Genomic DNA, 25,386 nt, shown 5'->3' with positions numbered 1-25,386 from the left:
CGCTATGACGTCAGAGGCAAAATGGCAACTGATGATGCTATCAAATGAACCAAATGAACAGCGCCATCTGGAAGTAGCAAGTGAACGGTGAAGTCCCATTCACACGCTCTCGCATTCTCTCTCTCTCGCTTCATATATGTATATCATATATGTATGAGAGAGAGAGGGAGGGAGAGAGGGAGGGAGAGCGGGAGAGAGGGTGGCATGGAAGTAGAGTGGCCGTGTAGCAACCAAAGGGTTGTTGGTTCAAACCTCACTTCCCCTGACAACCGTGTCGATGTACCCTTGAGCAAGATACTGAACCCCTAATTAGTCCTGATGGCCCTGCGTCAGACAAAATAAGTATTTCTCTGAAAGCCCTTCCACAATGACTATGACTGGGAGGCCCAGAGCATGGAGGCCACGATCCCAAGCTGAGAGAGCGGGTGTTTCCACCATCTTTGTGGGCCAGGGAGTGGAAACTCACCCAGTACCATTCAGACCCATGAATGCCACCTGTTAAAAATACTACTGACGCAACATACAAGGCACACACACGCGCGCGCGCGCGCACATACACTCCCATTACTGACACTCATCCAGAGGCTCATGTTACAATTCCCACTTCCCCAAGAAGATACCATTCTGCCATGCTGTACAATAGATGCTAATGATTCTATCTTAGCAGGCGACCAGATCCTGTCTGAACATGCGTACATTCTGCACAGTGTGTATGTTTGAGTAGATACAGAAGCTTCATTAAATGTCTTCATTTATCACGTCTTCATGAACATAAAGGTGATGGGAAAGCAGTATTGTGTGAAAGTTTGCAAATAAATATGAGTTATTCAATGGCTTTTATTGTCAAAATACAAAAATAATGCATGAATGGATATATGATAGTAACTACATTGGATATCCTACAAAGTCGTATATCGAGCATAATGATTTTTTCATTTTTTCAGATGCAGCTCTGAACTCAAGGACATAGAATATAATAAAAATTTATCACATGAGTTTAAAGTTGAAAAAGAGTCACAGACACTGCACTTCCTTGATGCTTTTTTCTTCTAATTTGTACATTCTTCCCAATTGTCGGTGGGACGCCCCACTAGCGCCTCTCTTGTGTTTGTCAGTCAAAAGCAAAGAAATTTTAAATTAATTTTCTCTTTCTAATTGAACCAAATATTGTGACACTCAACGAATCAGTCTTGTGTACGATTGCAGTTAAACCTCCGTAGGCTTAGGCATTTTTATCCCACATGCATATAAATCAAAACTGTAATTTAGAGTGAAAAAAATATACAAAGCCAACGTCATGGTAGATATGTTATACAACATTTCGTTTGCATAACAAATCTTGCTAAATTTATTTGAATTTTTTAAAAAAGAAAGCTTCCTTGGGAAAATCTGCTGCATGGTCAGCAAAAAATGGTCACTCTAATCATTCTCATTTCCTTCAAAGAACTCCCATGCCTTTGCTTTCAAAAAATAATTCCCCAAAGTGATAGAAATGTGAAAAATTACATCATCTTTTTTTTTTTGTAGTTGTGTCCAAAGCACAAATGATTGAATGTATCACAAGCCTTGTATAATGCTTAGATGGAGCTAGCAGACGCTGTTGGACTTTGACCAAAGCTGTCTTCGCTGTGGTAAACACATTATTACCAGCATTATCATTACGTTTTTCAACCAAATATCAACGTCCGCTTTGGCTCAGTCCACTAAACCGCACACATAATAAACAATCCCAGTGCGGCTTTGTGAATTTCATTCTTCGGCCAAGTGAATGCTGAAGCCTCCGCAGCATCTCCCGGCGCTCATGAGGAAGGGACGCACAACGACATCCAGAACCACGTTCCACAGGTTCTGTAGCCAGCGGGTGCCGATGAAGATGCACTGGATGCACGGACCGACCATCCTGTGGAGGGAGAACCCGACACAGACTTCCACATTACCCTCTCTGTATATTTCATTCTCTCACAGCAGCGCTCCATTTTAACATTTCATGTAAAAACATGTAATCATAAGTTCTTAGTGTTGATATTAATCAGGATGTGAGTCACTCCTCTCAGTTATTTCTGAGCATTGATTCTTTCCTAACATCCTCCCACCACCTGTGGTTGCCAGGCCTTCTTGGTCCCTTCTATGTGTTTCACAATTCTTCTTTTTCCACAGCACCACATAAAATATATGATTTGTTTTAACGAGTTTCTTTTAATAAACACTTCTGTAATGCACTACAAACATAATGGTAAACGGCCACATCTTTAAACCTGAACTTTGTAATGCAAGAACTAAACTGAAAACTAAACTTGCTGAGTTCTGATGATATCAGGATTGTTTTTCCAAAGTTTGGAACGCTCCCTCCAGAGCAGCAGAGGAAATTATCCAACTCCTTTCCCAGGCCGAGTCATGTCTAGCTCTTCATGCTGAGTAAAATGAACTTTGAACCTTTAATAGTATTACAGCAGCACAGATAATTCTGTAGAGTTGTGTTTCATCTCTTGGGGGGGGGGGGGGGGGGGCGCTTCTCTAGGAGAATAGCGCAATGGCCCTGAAGTGAATTTTGCACACTGCTCACGACAGGGAATATTACAATCCTGATATCTGATTTCATCACAGTCTACTGAAGAAATCCAGCCCAACTGACTCCTCTGAGGATTGGTCAGGACACATCACTGTTGATGGTGAGTGCAGTCACTACAGCTTAATCACTTACCATATGATTCATATTTAAGGCTTGAGTTTCAGTTGACCAGAAACCCACTCGGCCTTCATTTTATTGGTGTGAGGAGAGAAATTTCATAAATCCATGTTTCAAAAGCTGATCAAAATGAATCCATACTATCTGTATTGTTGTGTGTTATTCAAGTAAGTTGTTATATACATTATCTGTGGAGAGATGCTGCAGAATTGATCCGTACCAGATGTGGATGCAGCTGAGGATGGCAAAGAGGACCCCGGAGATGATGGACATGGGAATGGCCAGAAGCACTGAGACTATCCTGTAGATCCAAACCCTGGACACCTCAAAGAGTGCATGGCTCCAAATCCACACTCTGTCACCGCTGCGTACCGATACCGGCTCAGCGAGCACATCCTCGAACGTCACCTGGAGACGAGGAAACATGATGTTGATAAAGTGAGGTGAAGCAATATGACACAAGTCAGCTGGGCTTGAATGGCAGTACGATCAGCCATGCGGGGTTGCTCGTATACACAGTGCTTTTACTGCATGTGGCAAATACTTCAAAAAACAAAGTTGCAGTACCTTGAGGCAGTCATTGATACCTCGGGGGTCTCTAACATTGAGCAGTGGCTTGGTATCACTGATTTCCACTAAAGTAGACGTGTGAATGTTTTCCTCTTCATCCAAAGGAGGAGGGGCCCTCCACAGCGTCTCTGGCTCCTCTCCATTATCAAACTCCTCACTGGATTCCTCCAAGTCAATTTCCACTTCATCTAATTTGTCCCCTCTCAGCATGGTGTCCATCTAAACATGTGAAGGAAAAGCCTGATCCAGAGTTAAGAAGAGTCCCCACACAGATCCAGACTGAGGCCACCGGGCAGACCCCTCAGCTGGCTGGGTGTAGCCATGATATTTTGGGAACGTTACAGTGCCCCGGGTGGCATCTGCGGATGGGCTTTCAAGTGAAGATCATTTTCCTCCTGGCGGAGGATAGGAGGATAAAAATACTCCAGCCGGGGAAATGACTACACAGACAAGATGAGATAGATCCAGAACAACAATAATTCAGAATGTTTAGTTGCAAATGTGCAAGTGCCTTACTGGTGTTATAAATTATGCAATAACGTGCATATATGGTATGTCCTGTGGTTGGAGCTTAACCCAAGTCAAAGGCTTACAAATGGTGGTCTGCTGCTTCCTGCTGGTCTACAGAGGCATTGCGGCCATTCAACACCCAGCTTGTATTAGTCATTGTTAGTTGACAAATAAATATGCAAATATATAATTAGAATTAGAATTAATTAGGTTTTAGTCCAGCAATAAATGCATGATCTAGCATCCTTGCAAAAGTTCAGTGAAAATGGAGCAAAATGAAACATGCAACCTCACCAGTTAGGCGGTGTAACAGATGGAGGATTAGTCTTCACACTTGCTAGACAGGTTTGTTTGGCTGTGAAATGCTACAAGTGGATAGTGACTGTGATATACAGTACCTGAGTATCCACACATTTGCCCAGCTACTCTGTCACCCATCCAACCATCTATCATGGACGTGGTTGAATATTTCAATGACAAACAGGAAGGGATATCTACCTTTCTTTCTATCTATACCATGGATGGATGGATAGGTTCGTGTCTGTTTATAGAAGATACACAGTTGTTCTTATCTTATCAGATGCACGTTCCCTGGTTCACAAACTCTTGACCTCAGTAAATCAATATGACATCTTCTTAAATTTCAACTTATCAAAAGTAAAAGTATTTATTCTGGAGAAGGAAACCATCCTTGTGAGTGGTAAATTACCTCCGATGATATCAGCAGAAATATCTCCTGATATTAGCATCGGTTTATTGTTTTAGTTGCTTTAAGGGGGTGCAAGCTCCTCGTTAGACACAGCTCTGGGTAGCAGCTAAGGGCTCAGCAACGCACTGAATCTCATTAGGGTGAAGAATTAAACACGATTTGTTGATGTTACAATGTAGGAGCAAATAAGATCTTTAAAAGCAACCACTCTTAGTAAAATTAAAGCTACAAAGTCACGTTAACATCTGAATGCTAAAAAAAATGTCTTTGATCCCATGTCAGGTAACCGTTAAACCTGCCACTATCTGGACATTGATTTGTCCTTAAATCTGATCTAATTTAACAATTTTTTATGTTAGAGTTACATTGAGGATGATTTACTACAGGCATCCAGCTCAGCTGTGAGGAACTGGGTGATGTTCTGTCCACTTCATCATGTAACCACTAGGATGCAGCATCAGGAGATACACTGCATGTTATCTCTGCGGGCTCAGGCTCGGGCACTATAAGAAGTGCATTCTCGTGTCTCTACAGTCTCTCCAGGGGAGAAAGTTTCGCAACATGCTTTTAAGAAGAACCTTTTCCGTCAAGCTTTGGACCCATTAACAAGTCGCCCTTTGCTGCTTTTAATAGGTCAGCTATGAACTGAGTTATCAGACTCCTCTCAGCTACGTATCACACCTTTATCTCATGCTGCTGCGGTTGTCATATTCAGATGAGCCAGTACAGCCGGTAGCAGTTTGATAATGTGATAAAATGATGTAAGAAATGTATAAACATTGTTTTCTTATGGTCCTAATTCATATTCTGTTTTAAGTTCAAAAGCAAAAAAAGCACAAGAACTCATGTAATTTAACTACTACCGAGTACATATGAAACAGCTGTTAGTCAGTGAGCCGTCTCCATGGTTATGGTCATTGCTACCTGCTGGATGATGTGAGAGAGAGAGAGAGAGAGAGAGAGAGAGAGAGAGAGAGAGAGAGAGAGAGAGAGAGAGAGAGAGAACGCAGAGTAAAGATGACAAGTTTCCTGTGTTGGTGCAGGAGATGGTGGTATGCTAATGGACTACCAGCTCACCAGATGGGTTTGTTTGTGTTTGCAGCTTCATAGGTGAGGTCAGCGGACACCGTCAGTGAGAGCCTGTGAAGCTCATTGAACCATATGTGACTGGTGATTTCCTGAATGACCCTCTGGTATTGACTGTACAATGCAGTACAACTACAGGAGGTGGACAGTTGTCATTTACTGTGTACTGTATACGGATTAAAGCCCATTTGTCAATAGTATAAAATTTTATCACTAATGATGCAGATATTGTCCGAGATTATTAGATATTGCTTGTAGGTACATGTACATAAGCGCGTGTTTGCAAGTTTGTTCATAGTAAAAAGAAACACATCGCTGGATTAGATCTTAACCATATTCATATCCATGAATGGAGGGCATATGTGTTTTAAATTCTATATCAGCGCTCCCAACAGCAGCAGCTTATGTGGCGCTGTGACAGTGTTCCTGCTCAGCACCTGTCAGTCCAGCTGTTTCCATCTCAATAGGTCAGACTGATTATTTGTCATGTCTAGCGCACAGCACAGTCACCAACCTCCACAATTAACATCCACCAAGAGAACTGAGAAGAGGAAGAAGAATCATGTGCTGGGCTGAGCCACAAAAATTTTCACTTGATTAAAATGAATGTTGATTTCTTTTTGAGGAGCCCAAATGTGTCACTTCAGGGGTTTTCTTTGTTTGTTTGTTTGTTTTGTGCAACTGACTTTGATTCCTTTAACTAAAATCCCTGTTAGGGTTCATCACATTTTAGCCAGATTGAAAAACAACACGATCTTGGGGACGTTTGTCATCCTATTCGTGCAAAAAAGGAAAAAAAAAGAAAAAAGAGGGGACCAGAAAAACACAGATATCACAAATTAAAACCTGATACTTCCATGCAGTGTGGAATGACCTCATTCAACTCTAAAACCGCTTGTGGAGGAAAAAAATAGGAAACTGTGTGTGTTATTTGACTTTGTGGGGCAAACAAGGTGAAAGGGACTCTTCATTTTCCATCATTTAAACATGGTATTCTGTGCGAATAAACGATATGAATAGTAGAGATGATGAAAAATGAGTTCAAAGGGCTGGCAGACTGTTTCATCAGTGTCATGAATATTTGAGCCACATCAGTCTTCTAAGTTGCTAATTGAAGTGAAGAACCTCTCACCCCAGTCATTAAAACAAGACAATCACATGGGCTGGCTATCTCACTGGCAAAACTCATTCAGCGCGGATCAAACGCGAGCCTACTCACCACAGAAGAGGAGGGTTTTATCGCTGGAGCTCAGAGGAGGCGAGGCTAGCTTGTCCTTGTATTTTAGAATGAATTTAAAGGTGCTGTGTGTTTACTTCCCACCTGATGAGTTTCTCTCTTCATGCAAAGACAGAAGTGACCAACAGTTTGCAAGAGGGTTGACTTTTCTCAGATATTCAACCTCATGTCAATTAGATTTGCATTCAGGTCTGACAGAAAAAAAATAACTTAAACTACACTAAAATACTTATGTTTCCTTTGTCTAAGATAGAACATGCAGAACGTGGCTAAATAAAACAAGGTGGTTAGTCAAATATGATGAAACAAGGACGCATTTAAATATACAGAAGCTGCCAAAGTTAATTCTAATGTGCATAATCTTGTATAGATTTTCCAAAATGTCATCTGTATTTTGATGTATTTTGGATCCTTGCTAACATTCTGTCTTATATGCAAAATACAAACTGTATTTTTTTCTGAACTCACAACTATAAAAACACTTCTGCAGCATTGAACCTGTATATGAAAACAGTCTTTGTGATGTCCCCCACTCTTATTTTTATCCATCCATCCATCGATTTTCTTCCACTTATCCGGGGTCGGGATTGTGGGGGCAGAGAGACCCAGACTTCCTTTTCCCCGGCTTCTTTGTCCAGCACCAACCACCTTAAAGCCACAGCTCCAATTGGCCACCTCGACAATGGAGGCACGGAACATGGCCTACCATGTTCCGTGGCCTACTCTGACTCAGTGTCTGCTGCCTACCTCGCAATATGGTTGAAACTCTCCCGGAGATGGGCGTTGAAACTCCTTTTGATGGGAAACTTCACCAGTTGTTCTCAATAGACCCTCACAATGCGTTTGGCCCTGCCAGGTCTGGCCAGCGTCCTTCCCCACTGTCGGAGCCAACTGACCACCAGGTGGTGATCAGTTGACAGCTCTGCCCCTCTCTTCACCCGAATGTCCAAGACACTTGACCACAACTCCAATGACGTGACCATGAAGTAGATCGTCGGCCTAGGGGGTCCTGGTGCCAAGTGCACAGGGGGCATTCTCCAGTACTCCCTCCACGGAATCCAAAAAGGGAGGTACACTGGCCTGCTATTTGTCACATAGCACAAACAACAATCAGTACCCGTCCCCCCCACCCCAAGGCAGAGGGAGGCTACCCTGTCATCCACCGGGTTAAACTCCAACGTACAGGCATTAAGCCGAGGGGCAACAAGTATTGCCGCCCTGCCCGTCACCTCTCACTGCCGGCAATGCCAGAGTGGAAGAGAGTCCAACCCCTCTTGAGAGGACTGGTTCAGAATTTTACCTCAGGATATTTTTTATTTCTTTATGATTGTGCTGAAAACAATGATACATATAATGTTTGAACTGTAGGGTTTCTGTGAAATGGCCCTCCAATCAAGCATTAAATCATATTTACACATGGAAATATAAAACCGGGCTGCATGGTGGTGCAGTGGTCAGCACTGTCACCTCACAGCAAGAAGGTTCTGAGTTTGAGCCCCGGCTCCAGCACGGGATCTTTCTGTGTGAGTCTCCATGTTCTCCCTGTACCTGCGTGGGTTCTCTCTTGTTCTCCAGCTTCCTCCCACAGTCCAAAGACATCAAGAGGGGACGAGGCTGATTGATACTCTAAATTGACCGTAGGTGTGACTGTGAGTGTGAATGGTTGTCTGTCTCTATGCGTTGGCCCTGTGATGGACTGGTGACCTGTCCAGGGTGAACCTGCCGCTCACCTGAAGGATGCTGGGATAGGCTCCAGCCCCCCCATGACCCTTAACAGGATAAGCGGTAGAAATGGATGGATGGAAGGAAAGATAAAACCCTCAGATAGGAGACAGTGTCAGAATTTTGTATTTCCATTTCTCGGTACGTGGGTGTATGTGTGTGTGTGTGTGTATGTGTATGTGTGTGTGTGTGTGTGTGTGTGTGTGTGTGTGTGTGTGTGTGTGTGTGTGTGTGTGTGTGTGTGTGTGTTTTTGTGAGCAAATCACGGTTTGTTTTTTTCTCTTTTTGTCATTTCATCCATCGATTTTTTTGACTGATGTAACTTTTATCTCTGGATGGTATTTGAACAGTTTGCCAAAAGTTTAGCTTCCCATGCTCTCTCCATTTGTCACCAATTAACAGCTTGTCTATCCGATGTTATCCTTTAAGTCAAATCTGTGTTGGAGGGCTGCACGTTCCCTCAACTATTAACCACAGCAACATTTTACTTTATTCCTCTCATTCATTTTCATTTTAATCTGGATTAATAGCTGCCTCTTCCACAATGTTAAGTCGGTAGTAAGTAGCTAATATTCACAGGTAAATTGATGTAAATATAAATTATGCATGTCAATCCGTGTATGCATACTAAGATGGTATTACAGATAACCGCATCAGCTGTTATGAAATGGCCTTTTTGCCTTATGTAACTGTGTGTTAACTAAGCTTAGTCTTGGGTTTTTCATGAACAGACATACAGAGGTCAGGACCCTCAAATCTCATCTGAGTGGAAATATGCAACCCCAGAGAAAGGCAGAGGGAACGTGTCGGTGGAGTTTTTCTCATATTCAAAGAGGGATGTGGGATTTTCACTCTTTGGTTTTAAAGCACTGAGTTGGTGTACTTATCCAAAGCTATTTACAGTGAGTGAGCTCAGGAGGGATATATGTGATCAAGTCTGGCTTATGCTAACAGGACAGTTATGTCTCTCCCCTGTAAAGGAACTAAAATAAAGTTATTTATCCATTTTCTATAGTGCTTATCCGTTAAGGGTCGAGGGTGGGGCTGGAGCCTATCCCAGCTGACACTGGGTGAGAGGCGGGGTTTACCCTGGACGGGTCGCCAGTCCGTCACAGGGCCATCAGGAGCAATTAGGGATTCAGTATCTTGCTCAAGGATACTTTGACATTGTCACCGGGGGAAGTGAGGATCGAGCCAGTGACCCTTCGGTTGCTAGATGGCCACTCTACATCTGAGCCATGCTGCTGAGGTTATTTACTACAGTCAAAATATAAACAATCACTCTTAATAAAGTCTATTTGGTAAAGACAAATAGATAATCTAATAGATAATAAATATATATTGTATGGATGCTGGTGCTATGCGCAGAGCAAACCTGCTATGATGATAAATCCATATAGGAGTATTTTTTCTGATCTGAACTTGGATCACAAGGAGAAAGCGTAAAGTCTCAGTCTAAGCAGTTTTGCTAGTGCCTGAATAATCTACATTAAAACATCCAGGGAAATAAATACAGGAATATATGAAAACAGAAATAGATGAATGGGGAAAATTTTGAAGAAGGGAAACAAATAAGCATAAAAACAAATGTCATCAGAAAAAAAATTCCCCAGGACATATTTTAATACATTCATGGAAAATCAAGGAATTTATCATTTTAATCATTTCCCTATCTGTGTGCATATGTTTTCAGAGAATGTGCCTGTTTAATAATTGTACTTATTCATTAAATTTATTGTTTGTGTGAAATGCATTTCTAGTTATTTCTTTTATTTATCCATTTGTTTCTTTTCTTTGTTTATTTAATCACTTTTAGTTCTTCATAATTATGTACAGTGCAGCAGGATGCAATTCACAAACATGACCAGACAAAATCAGGGTTTTATTTGACACAATTAAAGCAGTAGGAAAGAGGACAATTCTTAGACAAACAGTGCTAAGTCTTTGAGTACAATAAATAAGGTCAACATGACAACGATGAACTGTGCAATAACAAACTCATATAAAAAATATTGCTGCTTCTGTGATTCATTATATTAAGAAATAACTTTCAAAACTTTTTGATATTGTAAAAATGTCTCGTCCTTTTTACTGGTGGATCATAAATTGATTCTCATAATATTTTTCAGGTGGTTTTATACTGTAATGACTTTCTATTGGAGTATCACATGAAATACAGTTACTAAGCTTGTAGTAAAAATGAAGCATTCCAGGTGAGATTAGTAACTGTATCACTGCTTTCACCGCAAACAAATTATTTTCCTGTTCTTCCTTGAGAGAATAAACTTTAAATGACAGGAACAAAGTATATCAAGCCAAAAACAAACGCTAAGTTTTTCTTTCCATTGTAGCTTTTACTCTGCAAACACTGTACACAGACATTTTGCAGAAGTATACCCATGTGGAATACTAATCTCATTGCTACAGTGGCACAACAGCAAATCTAACTGAACTCCTCTGGGATCTGTCCTGGTATCCTGAAACCAATCTGCCCAGTTTGATCCAGAGTGCTTCTTGGACTGGATGCAGCAAAGCTTGATCGGGTTTCTGCTGTGCAGCTGGTCCTGTGAAGGAACTGCAGGAAGTTCTCATGCCCTGAGCCTTCGTGGCTGGATATGGGCGGCTCCACTGGCCTCGCTGTGAAGCAAGGTCTTAACTTACAAAGCTCCTCCCTAATCTGGCGGTTTAGAAGCCCATAGAAAAAAGGATTGATAGCAAAGGAGGAATAGGCTAGCCAGGTTACTGCTTCTTCTAAGTCACCAGGAATCTGGGGTGATGCATCTAGGGACTGATGGAGGTGGAAGGCAAAGTAAGGCAGCCAGCAAATCAGAAACTGGCCAACAATCACCACCAGTGTGAGCGCAGCTTTTCCACCCCCGAAAGGACGATCCCGCACAATCCTGCGCGGAGCACTGCGGGTTGTGATGATTGTGGTCTGGCTGTTGATTGAATCAGAGCGGTGCTTCAGTTGACTGTTTGTCCACGAGGGCAGAGGTCCATGTTGACGGGCAGCCACCCGAGCTACCTTGTAGACGTTACAGTAGACAGCAAAAATCACTGCTGCAGGCAAGCAGAAGCAGGTGACACTGAAGAGGAAAGAGAAGATCCGTCTGTGGTCACTGTGGCTCCAGTGCAGTGAGCAGTGTGCAGCGCTGATGGAGCTCAGGCTGCCATAAGATGGCCACCCAAACACGGTGGACAAGCCCAGCACGGAAGCAGCCACCCACACCATCACCATGACAGCTGCCGTCAGCTTCAGCGTCATCTTGACCTCATAGCGCATAGGGTGGACAATGTAGTAGTAGCGCTCCACACTGATGGCAGTGATTGTGAAGATGGATGCAGCTATGAGGATGACGTTGAGGAAGACATAGACCTGGCATTCCAGCACAGAGAACACCACTCCAGCAAAGTACGGGGAGCTGGATACAATCCCAAGAGGCATCAGCAAGACGGCACATAACAGGTCCACCGCGCACAGATGGCACACAAAGGCGAATTTCCTGAGATGAGGAGCTTTTATTACAACGACAAGAACAGCAGTGTTGGCAAGAAGTGCCAGAACATTCAGGGTCACCATGAAAAATATCCCTGTCAGGTCCTTGAAGCGTGTCTGTGGGTTGGGAAGGGTGCCCAGCTGCCTGCTGGGACCTGAGGGCATCGGTGGCCAAATAGTGGTGCTGTCATTGTAGTCAGGGGTCAACAGTGAACTGTTTTCTTCCATGATTCATTGTAAAGGTTTCAAAGAGCATGTTTCTATTCCCATTGTTCAGCAACAAGCCCGGAGGATCCCTCAGACAGCAAATGAAATAGTCTTGACTTCTGTGTTGGAGGAGAAAAAGTAATTTTAAGGAGGATATATCAGGAAAAATTATGATGTGTTAACAACTCAGAGTTTACAACTAAATAAGGCACAGCAGATGCCAAAATACATATTTAGCAGTGCTTGTGCAACAATGTAGAATCATCAGAGATAGATTTAAAATCGACAAAAGATCTGACCAGTTGAAGCTGAAGCAGTACATTTAGTCCCTGTATGGATTAAATCCAAATAACCCCATCTGTTTTTCCCTGGTTTTAAGACACAGTCCTGCAGTACAGGTATGCAGGCTTTGTGTTATGTCTAGTCTTCAGGCTTAACATGAGTTAACTTCAATTGCATTCTCTACTGATAAGCTATCTTTCTATGTATAACCACTATCAGTACAAAGAGTTGAAGTAGCCATCAACTGTACTGAAACCTCAGATTTAGTATTCACATCAGTGGTATCTTGATTTTGTTTGTGTTTTGTTTTTCAGCCGGGGGGTAACCATATGGGATGAATGTTACTGAGACCAACTAACCACAGAGTTGTCACGGTAGCGAGTTGTCTGTCACAAGTAGTCACGCCCTCAAGCACGCTTGATTGTCTCTTTTCCTCTCATCCACAATTTATCAGAAATGAGCGACATGCTGTATATGTATGTAGAAGACCATGAAGAGCACATCAGTGGAAAAGTAGGGCGCTTTTCTCATATACACCCCTACAGACTGGCGTCGCCTCCTGCTGGTCATCAGAAATAATGCAGCTGTAAGACAATGGCTTCACTTTTCAGACCCAAGTGTTACATCAACTTCTTTATACAGTCTGGTTATATTCTCTCCAGTTTAATGATTCTCAGAGATGTTCCCAAACAAATGCATCAACACAGAAATTTACAACAATGCTAAATTCTAGCTGTAATCATTTCAACCATCATTCGCTCCATCATACCATTGATGTGGGAAACGGATCGTAATACCAACATATATGCAGTCGGCTATGTCATAAAGGTACTGTTAAGTTAATCAATAATTGATCACATTTATGGGAACATTTAAGAGGGGATACTGTGAGGGAAGAACATGATCAATGGAAATAATTCATGGAGGACCCCCTCCTCCGTCCGCCTCCATCCTTTTGAAATAAAAGATAAGGAGGGTGCTTGTTTTAGCCCAGCTGCAGGGAACAGGATGCATTGATTAGTATGTGGTGGGTGTCACCCTGCACCCTGCATGATCAAAGAGGAGGCATCTTACCGGGAGAGACGTGACTCCCCATCACTTGGTCATATCCTTCAAAAAAATTGAAATTATTTTAATGCTTAATGCACATTTAAATTAGTACAGCAAACATCAATCATGCTCATTCAAATACTTTTACACTCCTCCCTCCTCTTGCACAGGAGTATACAGAGAGTCTCTGTATAGTCTTAAACTGTGCCCCCCCCCCCCCCCCCCCGTGCATTTGTCTGTTCTGCTCATCACTGTAATCATGTGTATGACCGACTGGAGGATGCCGTGTCCTAAATACATGTGCTTCCTCCCTGCCAGGGAGCCATTGATGCTGTAATCTTCTCTGGTGGACAGCTATTGGCATGCCACATTTGCAGTTGAGATTTATCCCACAGAATGACTAGTACGTCTACATTCTGCATATTATGTAAGGCTGTCCTCATTTTACTCAGTCGCAGCACAGCAGTTATCCTTGAAGTCTATGCTTCACTTCTACTATATTTTTTTTTTCTTTTTTCTGCTGCCGGCCATCATAGTGAATTAAGTTCTCCAAAAGCTTGATTTATCAAAAATCCATGCAATGGTTTTCCTTTCTGTTGGCCCATTTTTAAGCAGAACAAAACCATCATCAGCAAATCATTTTCTATATCATTACAATATGTAGGTCACTTAATTCTCCTCAGTGCATTTTGGCCCATACAGGGAATCCTAATAATCCCATGAGCAGCATGGCTGTACAGTGACAGGAGGGTTACTGCTACAATCTGCCATAACCGCTGATGAGGAGAACGTTGACACCTTGCTTCGCATCCTCCAGTTCCAAGTGTGAATGAGGCAGCACTGTAAAACTCTTTAAGTCCCATCAAGGTTCTATAGAGGATGCTGAATGAACTGGTTAATGCACACAGCTATAAAACCAAACAAGCTCATCCAAGGCCAAATTTGTACCTTTGATACTTAAAACGTGCCTTTTACTCGTGCGCAAGGGAACTTCACTACCTGAATGAGCACTAGAGTCAGTGGAAAAGCTTCTATCTGACTGTGATATAATGGACAATGAAAAAAAAAAGCCTCTCCCAGATCTTGCAGATGAAACTTTCTATTCTCCTCAGGAACTGAATGGAAGCGTCCGGTTTCCAGCGCCAGAGGCAGGACATACCTCATATGAGCTGAACACAAACAGACCTCTGTGCTATGGGTAGGGTAGGGTAAATGAAAAACAACAATAACAACAGACTGATGAAATTTCAGAGGCTATATGTTTAGTTTCAATAAAAAAATGAAATGAGTCTAGATACTAAATTGACACACTTAGATTGAGGTATATAAGAAAAAATATTGTATAAATTGCTTCCATTACTGTACAGTTTGGAACCTTAATACGAATGTGCCGATATTCAACAAACCAATATCTCTTAATTCTCCATCTCCTTCACAAGACACCAATGTGAATCGCACGAGTACAAGCACAAGTTTTTCTCGACAACAGCACTTGTGGGATTTGTTAATTCCAAAAGTTCAATCTTTATTTTGAAATTGCTCTTAAATGTCCTGTATTGACATTTTCTCCACAATTATTTGAAACTTTTCTGATGGCATTGATTTGAAAAAGGTCCTAAAGGGGAAAGTGTGAGTCCCCTTTGCACAGCTGCCACACACAAAACACCCACCCTCACTGTCATCCAGCTTTAAGTCTGCATGAGATACGCTTTATTGGTGGAACAATTATGAATTAATCAGCTCCATGTTTTGCTTTTCTAAATAATTTTCTACAGCCATTGTGATTCGGAACAGGCAAGGTAAAATTGAAAATCTGTTCAAACTCGATTACCCCCTCAACAATTAAGACCTCCCGCAGAGCTTCACATGATTGAAAACATACATCTTCTATAAGAAGAAAACTTACCAAGCAACTTTAACATTTTCCTGAGTTTTTTTTTAAGTGCTGTACTTCCAAGGTATGTTGAATTGTCTCTCCCTCAGTGAGGAGCTTGGACCCCAGGTCTTCAGGTGTTGTTGGTTCAAGGTTCCACGGCTGGAGGTGGAACTGATGAAAACCGTTCCAAGGATACTGTTGGACGAGGACCCGAGGGGAAGACAGATATGAACACAGAGCTCCGTGAGTCCACTGAGACAGCACAGCTGCTTTGAGAGGAAGGAGGGGGAGAGGATGACTATATCAACCCACCACCCACCCACATACACACATTCATCAGTGTGTGGCAGTGACTGTCACAAACTGTCCACCACTGCATTGCACAAACTCCTCTATTCTCCTCAGCAGATACAGCATATTGGTTGGATTTATTTAGTTCACTCACAATTTTAATTTCTTTATGATGCTGCCTCAATTTTTTTCTTTACTTTAATTAAAAAAAAATAAAACCTCATATTACAAATATCAGGAAAACCAAGTACAGCTCAGCAGTGACATCTGTTGGTCAATGAGAAAAAAATGTTCACATAAACAAGCGATTTACAGCTTAAGAAAACAATGGGACATGTGTTCCTAAACTTTATTGGCCCTTACTGAGTGAAGCACAACAAAGAATTGATGCCACAGATGTTATGGAAGCACAAAGATTAATTATCAATTACAGCATTTTGTAAAACTGGAAAGGAATTCTTCTGGAAAACCAGTATAACTTGGTGGCATTTATCATTGGAAAATGGCGTATTAATCGTCTTACTTTCATACACACAAAAGCTGGTCTATTAAAAATATGATACTGTAAAAAGGCATGATGATGATGACTAAATCATTGCTAAACACAGCCACTTCCTCAAATGCAGTAATTGTACTTCTCTAAGAACACTTGCTAGTTTTTTGGGGTTGTTTTTTTTTTCATTTTTTGTTTTTTTAACCAGTGAATAACACACTAAGAATTTTGTCTGATAATGCCGCAAACTTGCTTCGTTTGGTCACCTGGTAAAAGTAAAAAAAGTAGAACTCTAAGAATTGTTAAAAAATAACCTATTTCGAGCACTAGATTTCAACACTTAATGAACTAGATGTGATTTAGAAAAAGGCAACCTGTCACATTTACAGAATATCAGACAGGAAATACTGGTGAACAACAGATGAAGGCGAAAAACAGACTAATGCATCATATCATGACATTTTCAGGCAGAAGTGAAGGCTCTTGGCAAAGGTTTTGATCCATAGCAGCTTTGTTTTCAGCTTTAGCCAAGCCCAGTCTCTTCTTCAATAACTTGTCCTCATTATTCAACTTTGTCCGGATTGCTGTTTTTATTTGGCTGCTATCGACCCCAAACTTGACTGACACGTGATCTGTAAGAAGGTACGTAAATCATTATCATCATTGAACTCATAAATCATTAAACTCATAAACAATTAACGTGTTTTTCTCTCAATGTCGTACCGATGACACTTCTTAAGATGGCAGGTGGGAGTTGAGGTTTGTGGCAATCTTCTCCACTACAGGTGTTCCTGCGGCCCTGGAGAGAGTGTGTGGCCAAGGTCTCTCTGTCAAAGAGGATCATCAGTAGAGCCGAAGTGTACTTCTTGTAGTCTGCAATTTCTGCTATTCGCTCATAGAGATTTCTTGGTACTCCAAGATTCTCCGCGAGGTACAGGAAGTTATGATTGTCCTGAGGGCAAATAAAGAGATTTATTAGTCACAAACTCATATTTATTAATAGCTGGTTGTGGATTGTAGAGAGACCTGCGCTTAAGGGGAAATTCCACGATAACCTTTCAACCTGGGTCCTATTTTCTCAGGTCAGAATCATTGATAGTGGCCAAAATTATTTGAACTGTTCTATTATTGAGCAAAACGCTAAGACCAGCAAACAAGGCCTTTGACTAGCATACGGACAACTACCCTAGTCTCGCAAGTTTCCCACTTGCCCGTCTGGTCTTGACTGTGTCTACCAGTTTTGGACATATGAAAGGAGTGGTAAAAATAAATTAGTGGACGAACTTCAACACTAAGAATTTTCTTGCTCGGTCCAAATCAAACATTGTGACCCAAAAACTCAGACCCAGGATTAAAAAAAATAAACTAGGAAGAGGTGCACTGATCTGAAATGAATGCTTCCTGACCTCTGGGATATCATGGACCACCCTCATCTCTGTCTCAGGCTCTGCCATGAAAGAAATCGCTTCATCTTGAGAATTCGGCGGCCCCACAGTCGAGTCGCCTCCTTGGAGAACGTGATCTAGAGTGACTCGTAGTTCGTGAGCAGTGTGCCTCATCTGCATCATGAGGGTGTTCATCTCTGCACAAAGCACCAAATCATGTAAGAAATGCTGAAACATGGCAGTTTTATTCATAAAATAACACCTATTATCAGACAGGCTAAGAGCTGGAACCACTAGTATAAAATGGCTTCACTACTGTACTCCAAATATTGTTTGAAAAACAAGCTAAAAAAATTAATTTTGCCATTATAGTTTGCACCTCTCCACATATTTTTTCAATAAAATTTGATTGTTTATTGACAACTTTAAAGGAATCTGTACTATTTTAGAAAGAAAATACAATTAAACTTGAAAGGAAAACGACCTTAAACTGGGTTAATATTCTTCCATTATTCATAATAATCAGAAATGTTTGATTCAAGTATACACACTGAGTCCAGGACATTTCACCGGATTTGCCTTCTGGAATTTCACAATTGCTGTACCCTTGGAATTTATTCTATGTAAGCCCTCTTTATATATTTCAGGATTTTCCCAGGATTTTTCCAGGCCTTCGGCGAAAATATTCACAACCGAACATTCCCTTAAAAGTCTGCTGACAAATGTAACAGAGAAATCTTTTACACCAGTGTGTATTTAACTAATAAATTAATGACAAGCTAAATATCTGTATACAATCAGGACAATAAATATAAACCTATCGAGATTTTTCTCACACACATACTCTTATTTTCAGTTACTTATGAAGTAAATGTCCAAAATGATTTACATTTATTTATTTTCACTAAAACTTTCCAGGACTGGAAACAGCCAAATTCCATTAGTTTTCCAGGTTTGTCATGACCATGTTAACTCTATCAACGCCATAAACTTTCCAAATTATACTTGTATAATAATATAATCTGATCTAAATGAGGCAGCTGCAGCCTTCACAAGGTTCTGATCCAGTACTGAAACGGTTCTGGGTATCATGTCACCCACCCTTCAGCTCCCTCAGCTCTCTCTCAGCCAGGATCCGACACCTGCGTTCATACTTGAGTTGAGCCTGCAGTTGCTCGATCTTCATCAGCAGGCTGATGGTGTCCGTCCTGATGCCTGGACTTCCTGCGTTTTCTTCATCGAATTCAAAAGTTTCAGGCTGCAGATGAAAACAAACCAATCCACTCAAACGTGCAGAAGGGGAATTATTATTTTTGTTTTATTTTATTTTATTTTTATATTTTATTTGCACAGTTTAATAACGAAATATCTCACCTCCTGGTTTGGAAAACTTGAGAAACTGGATTCTTCGGCCAACCTGTATTTCTCCGCCGCTGGACTGTCGCCAATCTCCTGTGTGTCTGATCCGATCTTTAGCATCTTCACCGGTGGCTGGGGTGGAGTCGCTCCTGCCTCTCTCTTTGGTGGCATAGGGGGAACAGAAAATCTGGATGGGGTGAAGATTTGACCAGCTGACACATAAAGGTTACCTTTTCAGCACAGTGGTAAAACTTTAAGTCGGACTTTTTTCAATAACAGAAAATGAAAAGTTAGCTCACATTGCTCCCTCCCCCTACGTCCCCAACTCGACCCCTCCTACCTGCATCCAGCTGGAGCCAGTGGTGGATACAAACTGTCTCTCAGTACACTAGCAAATAAAAGCGATATTTAATGTTAGCCGGTTCACCGGAGCCTCACCTGGCTGCCGAGCTTGACTTCGGCGGTAACCTGTAACAGAGACCCGACGGGAACAAAGACAGCGCAGTAAATGGAAATACTGCGTAGTAGAGGAAGTAGTAGTACTTCTACTACAGTAGTGCAGTACATAGATCCTGATACAATTACGGCCGGTTTTTATCAACAGCGAGAAACATTTGCCGTCAAATATAACTAAAATACAGCTCATTTATTCATCTTTTAATATGTATTGAACTCATGTGTAAAATATAATTGTGTGGTTACATTATATTTTTTACAATTACATGCGGAACAAAGCAGCCAAAACTTTTTCCCCGAGGGAAGTATTTTGCCCCAGTACAATTTCCTGCGTATCTAAATTTGGCCTTTAACCAATAAAAATTGAGATTTTTAACAGAAGGCGGGACATCGTGATTTACTCGTGAAAAACAGCCAATCAGCGTCCAAGCTCAAATCAATTCAATGGAATAGTTCGGTTGAACCGTAAGTTACCCATGTGGGTTCAATGTTGATTTATTAAGTGAGAGTATCAAGTAGAAACACCTTAAGGTATTTGTTAATTCGGAAAGCGTTTCGCCATGTCTTCGTCTTTCTTTATAAAGACATCTGAAAACGTAAAATTTGCCAAAAGGGGGAAGAATGTGGCGGCGTCAAAACGAAAGGTGAGTGTGGTGGGCTACTCTGGAGTTAGCGAGCATGTTAGCTAACCGACAGTTGAGCAGCGCGTGTAACTCTTCTCCCTTTTTTCATTCGGTAAAACTGACCGATCGTGTGTCATCGTCCTGCTGCTGCTGCTGCTGCTGCTGCTGTAGGGCGACGGAGACTCCAGCGGTAAAAGCAAACTACGAGGAAAGAAAAGCTCAAAATACAACGAAGAAATCTCAAGCGACTCTGAGACAGAGAGGTGAATCTGTTACATAAATGCTCAAAAGTATTAAACTGAAGTGTCACGCTTACTGGACCAACAAAATCACAGAAGTGGATTTGAATTGTTGTTTCACAGTCCTTTAGTGTCAAAGAAAAGACAGGCCAATGAAGAGACTGAATATGAGGAGACGCCTCAGGAGAAGAAGCTCAGATTAGCTAAACGCTACCTTGAACAGTTAAAGGAAGAAGGTAAGTTTCTCTTTTCCACACGGCATTTTGGTCGAACAGCCTATTTATATGTATTCTTGTTTGTACTCACTGAGTAATCTGTTGTCATCAGAGGAAAATAAAGCAGAGGAAGACGCATTTGGGACTGATCTGATTGCTGGAAGACTTCAAGAAGAAGTGGTGAGACTTGTTTTTTGACTTGTTCCCCTCAAAGATCGTGATCTTTTTCACAGAATCCCCACATAAGCATGCACGATGTTGTACTTTCTGCCCATATCAGACATCTAATATTCTCCAATAATTTGGTATTTACCAATGTGAGAACTAAACTTTCCTCTGCATAAACTTTAAAATTACATCTGTTCTTAGAAACGGCCTGGAATTTGGAGAGTTGTTTGGTTATTGATTTTGCTGTGTATGTGATTCCACTTTAGCTTGAACAGAAAGGGAAACTGCAGCGACTCATTGCCAAAGATGTAAGTATGACAACAGTAATTTCATTTACTTCTCCGCTGGATGTCTAACATTTCCACAAACTGAATTTATTTTTGGTTTTCCTTTTAGCTTGTGCCACCAGACGCTTCAGAGGTCCGACTATTGAAAGGACATAAGCTCCCAATTACCTGTTTGGTCATCAGTCCTGATGATAAATTCATCTTCTCTGCTGCTAAAGACTGCTCCATCATTAAATGTTCGTATGTAATCAAATGCTACCTACTCATCTCTTTTATTAAATTTGAAAAAATGTAGAAAATGTCTTCAATCTGTCTAGTGTGTAGCTCAGTGTTTCATACCTTCAGGGGATGTTGAGAGTGGGAAGAAACTGCAGCTGATACCCGGTGGAAGGAAGGGTACCGAGGATCGCCACGTTGGACATACAGCCCACGTCCTGTGTATGACCATCTCATCAGATGGAAAATACTTGGTGAGCATTCCCTTTCCAACAGTCCTCTTTTTACCAGCCAATTTGATCTGTATAAACATGAAGTGAAGCACAACAGGAGTTGTGATTATTAATATCTGGCTGTCCAGTTACATGTGAGCCAACGTTTTCTTTTCAGGCCACTGGAGACATGAACAAACTGATCATGATTTGGGAGGCAGAAACATGTAAACATCTGTATAAATTCACAGGACACAAAGGTCCTGTGTCGGTACGTCCTCACTCTTTAGCAGCACACACTAACTCTTCTACCTCAGGTACAGCAGCCGCGTGATCTTCTTGTGAGTAATGCTGCGGTACTGTTCCTCGTTAGGGTCTCTCGTTCAGGAGGGGAACTCATGATCTGTACAGTGCCTCTCACGATCGCTCGGTCAAAGTGTGGAACGTGGATGAAAATGCATACGTGGAAACTCTGTGAGTAACATATATTCGTCTGGCTGTCTGACACATAGCCTCGTTTCCAGTGTATAATTTTTTGTGACTCTCCTCAGCTTTGGGCATCAGGACGCCATCACCGGCCTGGACAGCCTGAGCCGGGAGCGCTGTGTGACTGCAGGGGGACGGGACCGCACAGTGAGAGTGTGGAAGATCGCAGAAGAATCTCAGCTGGTCTTCCACGGCCACGAGTGAGTCTAATTCTGTTCCGCTTTTCAATAGTGAGGTTGGAGTGGAGGTAGGGTTGGCTCCCCCACCCTGGTCTTGAACCTGACTGTGATCCTGAGCACATTTAGTACCCTGTAGGCACGGGTGACTGCCCTACCTCTGCTACATATGGTGTGAGGAGTAGGATGGTTGACCATGAGGTCACAGGAGTTGTGCCTGGTGTGTGAGCTGCATGGAGGACCCCCAGGATAGGTTGACCCCTGTGTGAGGGACCCCAGAGATGGAAGAAGCAGTAGTGTGTGGGGCATCTCAGGATTTGGAGGTTGCGTGTATACATCGAGCACAAGGGCACACCTCCCAAAGGGAGGGGTAGTATGACGGATTGCTGTCACCACGGTTGAATATGCACTCTGGCTGCCATGGTTACAAGCCTAGCTCTTTTGGGTCGCAGTCCATGAGCATGTGAGGTACCCCGTGGAACAGGGTTTGTGACCAGTGTGAGGCCACTACCCCTACCTCCACACCACACGTCTAGAAGTGCTGTATGGAAACACGGCAGTGATTTCAAATGCACGTTTCTGCTTTTGGGTTAAAAGTGAAAATAGCAAGAAACACTCATTGGAACAATCTCATTTTGAGGCGATGCTGTTGAATGAAAATATTAATGTTTGCTTGTGTACTGTAAAAATAAAATACATCCTGTAAGTCTCTGTGGTTTACACACTACTTTATTCACCAGGAGAAGTCCTTGACTAATCGCACACTCACAGACACACACACACTCAGTTGGTGACAAAACTGATGTGCAGGACAGGATCTTAAGTTCCAAAAATAGATATCCAAGAGACACAAACATCAAAGTTGCCTTTGAACAGGTTAACATGTGGGCTCCAGCTCTGTTTTGCCTCTGATGTGGGGTTTTAGTCAGCAAGCTCCTAAACCGGTGTGCAAGCGGGAAATGGGGCTAAAATTGAGGTGTGTGTCTGTGTGTGTATTGCTGGTTTGATTGTATTGTTATGAGCACAGTAAGATGAAGTGCTGTCCAGGTCTATTGTGTTTGAAGGATGGAGGACATCTCTACGGCTGATATTTTCACATTTCAGCAACTCGCACAGCAAGTGCTTGGCTGGTTGGATAAATGACACCACAGGACAGATTAAAACGTTTTTTGATTTTAATCAGATGGCAGATGTATAAAGATTTTAATTCATCTTTATGCCTCAGTTAATTAACATCATCCTGCTTTCCCTTTTTTCCTCCAGGGGTTCGATCGATTGCATTCAACTCATTAATGAGGAGCACCTGATAACGGGAGCAGACGATGGGTACAACATCAGTGGCATTTTGGAAACTTGTGTTTTTCTTTCCTACAGTTTTTCCAATTCCTCATCTGGCTTTTTCTGTTTTTCTCGGTTGTGGCCTCTCTTCATTTGCTGAACAACCTCAGCTCGGTGTCTCTTTGGAGTGTCAACAAGAAGAAGCCTCTCAGCACAGTGAAGCAGGCTCACGGTTGCCATGGTGACACCGGGTTGGAGCAGCCTCACTGGATAGCTTCAGTAGCTGCGCTTCAGAACTCAGACGCTGTCGCCTCAGGTGCCTCTGGCTGTGAGAGTCCTTAGCAGCTTTTTCACACACACACACACACACACACACACACTAATTAAAGCTTCAAACACATCCTGAATAAATGCGTTCAGCTCAGTATAGTGTGCATTTTTCATCCTGTCCCTACATAATTACAACAGTCAGTGAACATGAGTTTTATCTGTGGAGAAAATATTGTGATGCAAAGTAACAAATATTTATCTGTGCAGGTTCCCACAGCTCGCTAGTGCAGCTGTGGAAATGCGGCCAGAATTACCGCAGCCTCGAGCCACTATTCAGCGTGCCAGTGGTAAGCTCATTAGCCAGGTCTCTTTTTCTTAATCATTAGAATGTGTGAAAACATTGTCAAATCTTAAATTGCATGTAACTACAGGTATTAAAATGACATCATTGTCAGTTACCGGCCGATAACGCAGTCAACTCCTCCTCTCTCTCAGCCCGGGTTTGTCAACAGTCTGAAGTTTTCCAGCTCTGGTCAGTTCTTGGTGGCAGGAGTCGGACAGGAACACAGGTAACAAAACAAACAAGCATGTTTCCAGTCAAAATGCCCCTATGAGTTTCTGCTCACTGAGAAAATGTCAATGACAGGTCATGTAGCTATGCATTAAGCTGCCACTAGGTGGAAGTGTGAGCACATCTCTCAGCTTTTGTCACCTGGTAAAAATGAGTTTCCACGTTTCTTGATTGTTGATTGAGGGAAGCTTAAAAAAAAGGGAAATTCAGCTTATTAGATTTATTGAGATAAATACCAGATTCACCTGCATGCATGCAGTGGATATTAGATGCATACTCCACACCAGAAAATTAATTAAAACGATTAATCAACGATTAATGACTGCACACATCAGGCGAAGACCCTCTCCTCATGTCAGGATGGACTCAAATTAATCTCCTCCAAAATATTCTCTGCTAACAGGTCTGCTGAGTGCTCAGGTGGTAGAACTGGGTGTTGGGTTGATGGTTTGATACCCGGTCCCAACAGTCCATGTGTCAATGCACCAACTCACTACCTCTTGTTAGGAAAGCGCCTTTATAAATGGATATCTTCTAACACTGATGTTACGTTTTAATTTGTGATCCTGCTCAATATTTATACCAGCTGGTTAGCGTTTGCCCTGACTGACTTACTGGAAAGAAAAAGGTTGATGGCGCTGTCGAAGTTGCTGGTTGTAACTGGATCGGAGACGTAATAAAGTCTGAAGTAACAAACAGGAATGAATCATAAACGGGCTTTTAGCCACTTCCTCCTCTGTTTTCTTTGGTCCGGTTCTGTCGTGACTCCTCATTCTCTTCATATTTTTGGCAGGTTGGGCCGATGGTGGAGACTGAAAGAAGCCAAGAATGGGATTTACATTATTCCCCTCAAGAGGAAACCTCCCAATCCAGAAGAAGCCAGAACTGAATAGTTTTTGAAGTTGTTTTTTTTTTTTTTATATATATATGTATAAAATAAAAACTCGAAAACTGTCCACACTCAAGCTTATTTTTTGGGCTCTACCTTAACGGACTGATTTGGTCGTACAGGTGTTGACTGCGAGCTGCCTCACAGTCAAAACATCCCGTCCAAACCCGCCAGGTCTCTCCTATCATCTCACCATTCAAACCTAAACTGATCAGGAATTCTGTTTAAAGTGTCTACTGGGAGATGTCAGAATCACTAGAGGCTGCTGAAGAAACAAACTTTGTTGCTGAGGTATCAACTAAACTGGTCTGCATCGTCATGGCAACTGCTCATAAGTTTAT

At 42.0% G+C, this 25,386-nt stretch overlaps 4 protein-coding genes across 9 annotated transcripts; 1 reads left to right on the top strand and 3 right to left on the bottom strand.

Annotated features, from left to right (window-relative positions):
• Positions 1 to 1,749: 1,749 nt before the first annotated feature.
• Positions 1,750 to 3,490, bottom strand: cav4a (caveolin 4a). Its single transcript, XM_086200780.1, has 3 exons — positions 3,254 to 3,490; positions 2,907 to 3,094; positions 1,750 to 1,900 (listed from the first exon to the last, which is right to left on the bottom strand). Exons 1-3 carry the CDS (start codon positions 3,473 to 3,475, stop codon positions 1,750 to 1,752), a joined length of 561 nt encoding a protein of 186 aa, XP_086056906.1. The 5' UTR covers positions 3,476 to 3,490.
• Positions 3,491 to 10,388: 6,898 nt separating this feature from the next.
• LOC147268127 (putative G protein-coupled receptor) lies at positions 10,389 to 15,684 on the bottom strand. 2 transcript variants are annotated; one of them, XM_086200779.1, is made up of 3 exons: positions 15,462 to 15,684; positions 13,580 to 13,615; positions 10,389 to 12,342 (listed from the first exon to the last, which is right to left on the bottom strand). In XM_086200779.1, exon 3 carries the CDS (start codon positions 12,242 to 12,244, stop codon positions 10,964 to 10,966), a length of 1,281 nt encoding a protein of 426 aa, XP_086056905.1. In that variant the 5' UTR covers positions 12,245 to 12,342; positions 13,580 to 13,615; positions 15,462 to 15,684; the 3' UTR covers positions 10,389 to 10,963. The 2 variants fall into 2 exon arrangements, with proteins under 2 accessions (XP_086056905.1, XP_086056904.1); XM_086200778.1 differs by lacking the exon at positions 13,580 to 13,615.
• Positions 15,685 to 15,853: 169 nt separating this feature from the next.
• LOC147268126 (uncharacterized) lies at positions 15,854 to 19,653 on the bottom strand. Of its 4 annotated transcripts, none has more exons than XM_086199410.1 (6): positions 19,398 to 19,653; positions 18,975 to 19,118; positions 18,702 to 18,858; positions 17,622 to 17,797; positions 16,939 to 17,167; positions 15,854 to 16,847 (listed from the first exon to the last, which is right to left on the bottom strand). In XM_086199410.1, the coding sequence occupies exons 1-6, from the start codon at positions 19,524 to 19,526 to the stop codon at positions 16,663 to 16,665; spliced, it is 1,020 nt and encodes a 339-aa protein (XP_086055536.1). In that variant the 5' UTR covers positions 19,527 to 19,653; the 3' UTR covers positions 15,854 to 16,662. The 4 variants fall into 4 exon arrangements, with proteins under 4 accessions (XP_086055536.1, XP_086055539.1, XP_086055537.1 ...); XM_086199413.1 differs by lacking the exon at positions 19,398 to 19,653 and adding an exon at positions 19,300 to 19,320 and having other exon boundaries at positions 15,855 to 16,847; XM_086199411.1 differs by having other exon boundaries at positions 15,856 to 16,847; positions 18,975 to 19,146; positions 19,398 to 19,559.
• Positions 19,654 to 19,831: 178 nt separating this feature from the next.
• rrp9 (ribosomal RNA processing 9, U3 small nucleolar RNA binding protein) lies at positions 19,832 to 25,088 on the top strand. 2 transcript variants are annotated; one of them, XM_086199407.1, is made up of 15 exons: positions 19,832 to 20,059; positions 20,210 to 20,301; positions 20,401 to 20,513; positions 20,605 to 20,672; positions 20,927 to 20,968; positions 21,057 to 21,183; positions 21,293 to 21,417; positions 21,554 to 21,646; positions 21,749 to 21,849; positions 21,927 to 22,061; positions 23,301 to 23,363; positions 23,486 to 23,643; positions 23,853 to 23,932; positions 24,081 to 24,154; positions 24,950 to 25,088. In XM_086199407.1, the coding sequence occupies exons 1-15, from the start codon at positions 19,976 to 19,978 to the stop codon at positions 25,047 to 25,049; spliced, it is 1,455 nt and encodes a 484-aa protein (XP_086055533.1). In that variant the 5' UTR covers positions 19,832 to 19,975; the 3' UTR covers positions 25,050 to 25,088. The 2 variants fall into 2 exon arrangements, with proteins under 2 accessions (XP_086055533.1, XP_086055534.1); XM_086199408.1 differs by having other exon boundaries at positions 19,833 to 20,059; positions 23,486 to 23,631.
• The last annotated feature ends 298 nt before the right edge of the window (positions 25,089 to 25,386 follow it).

This window comes from Aulostomus chinensis, chromosome 3 (genome assembly GCF_037954235.1).
Source record: "Aulostomus chinensis isolate RoL2024-O1b breed Wild chromosome 3, RoL_Achi_v1.0, whole genome shotgun sequence".
NCBI lineage: Eukaryota > Metazoa > Chordata > Actinopteri > Syngnathiformes > Aulostomidae > Aulostomus > Aulostomus chinensis.
Note: the sequence above shows the minus strand (reverse complement) of the source record. Positions and strands in the feature narration are given on the sequence as shown.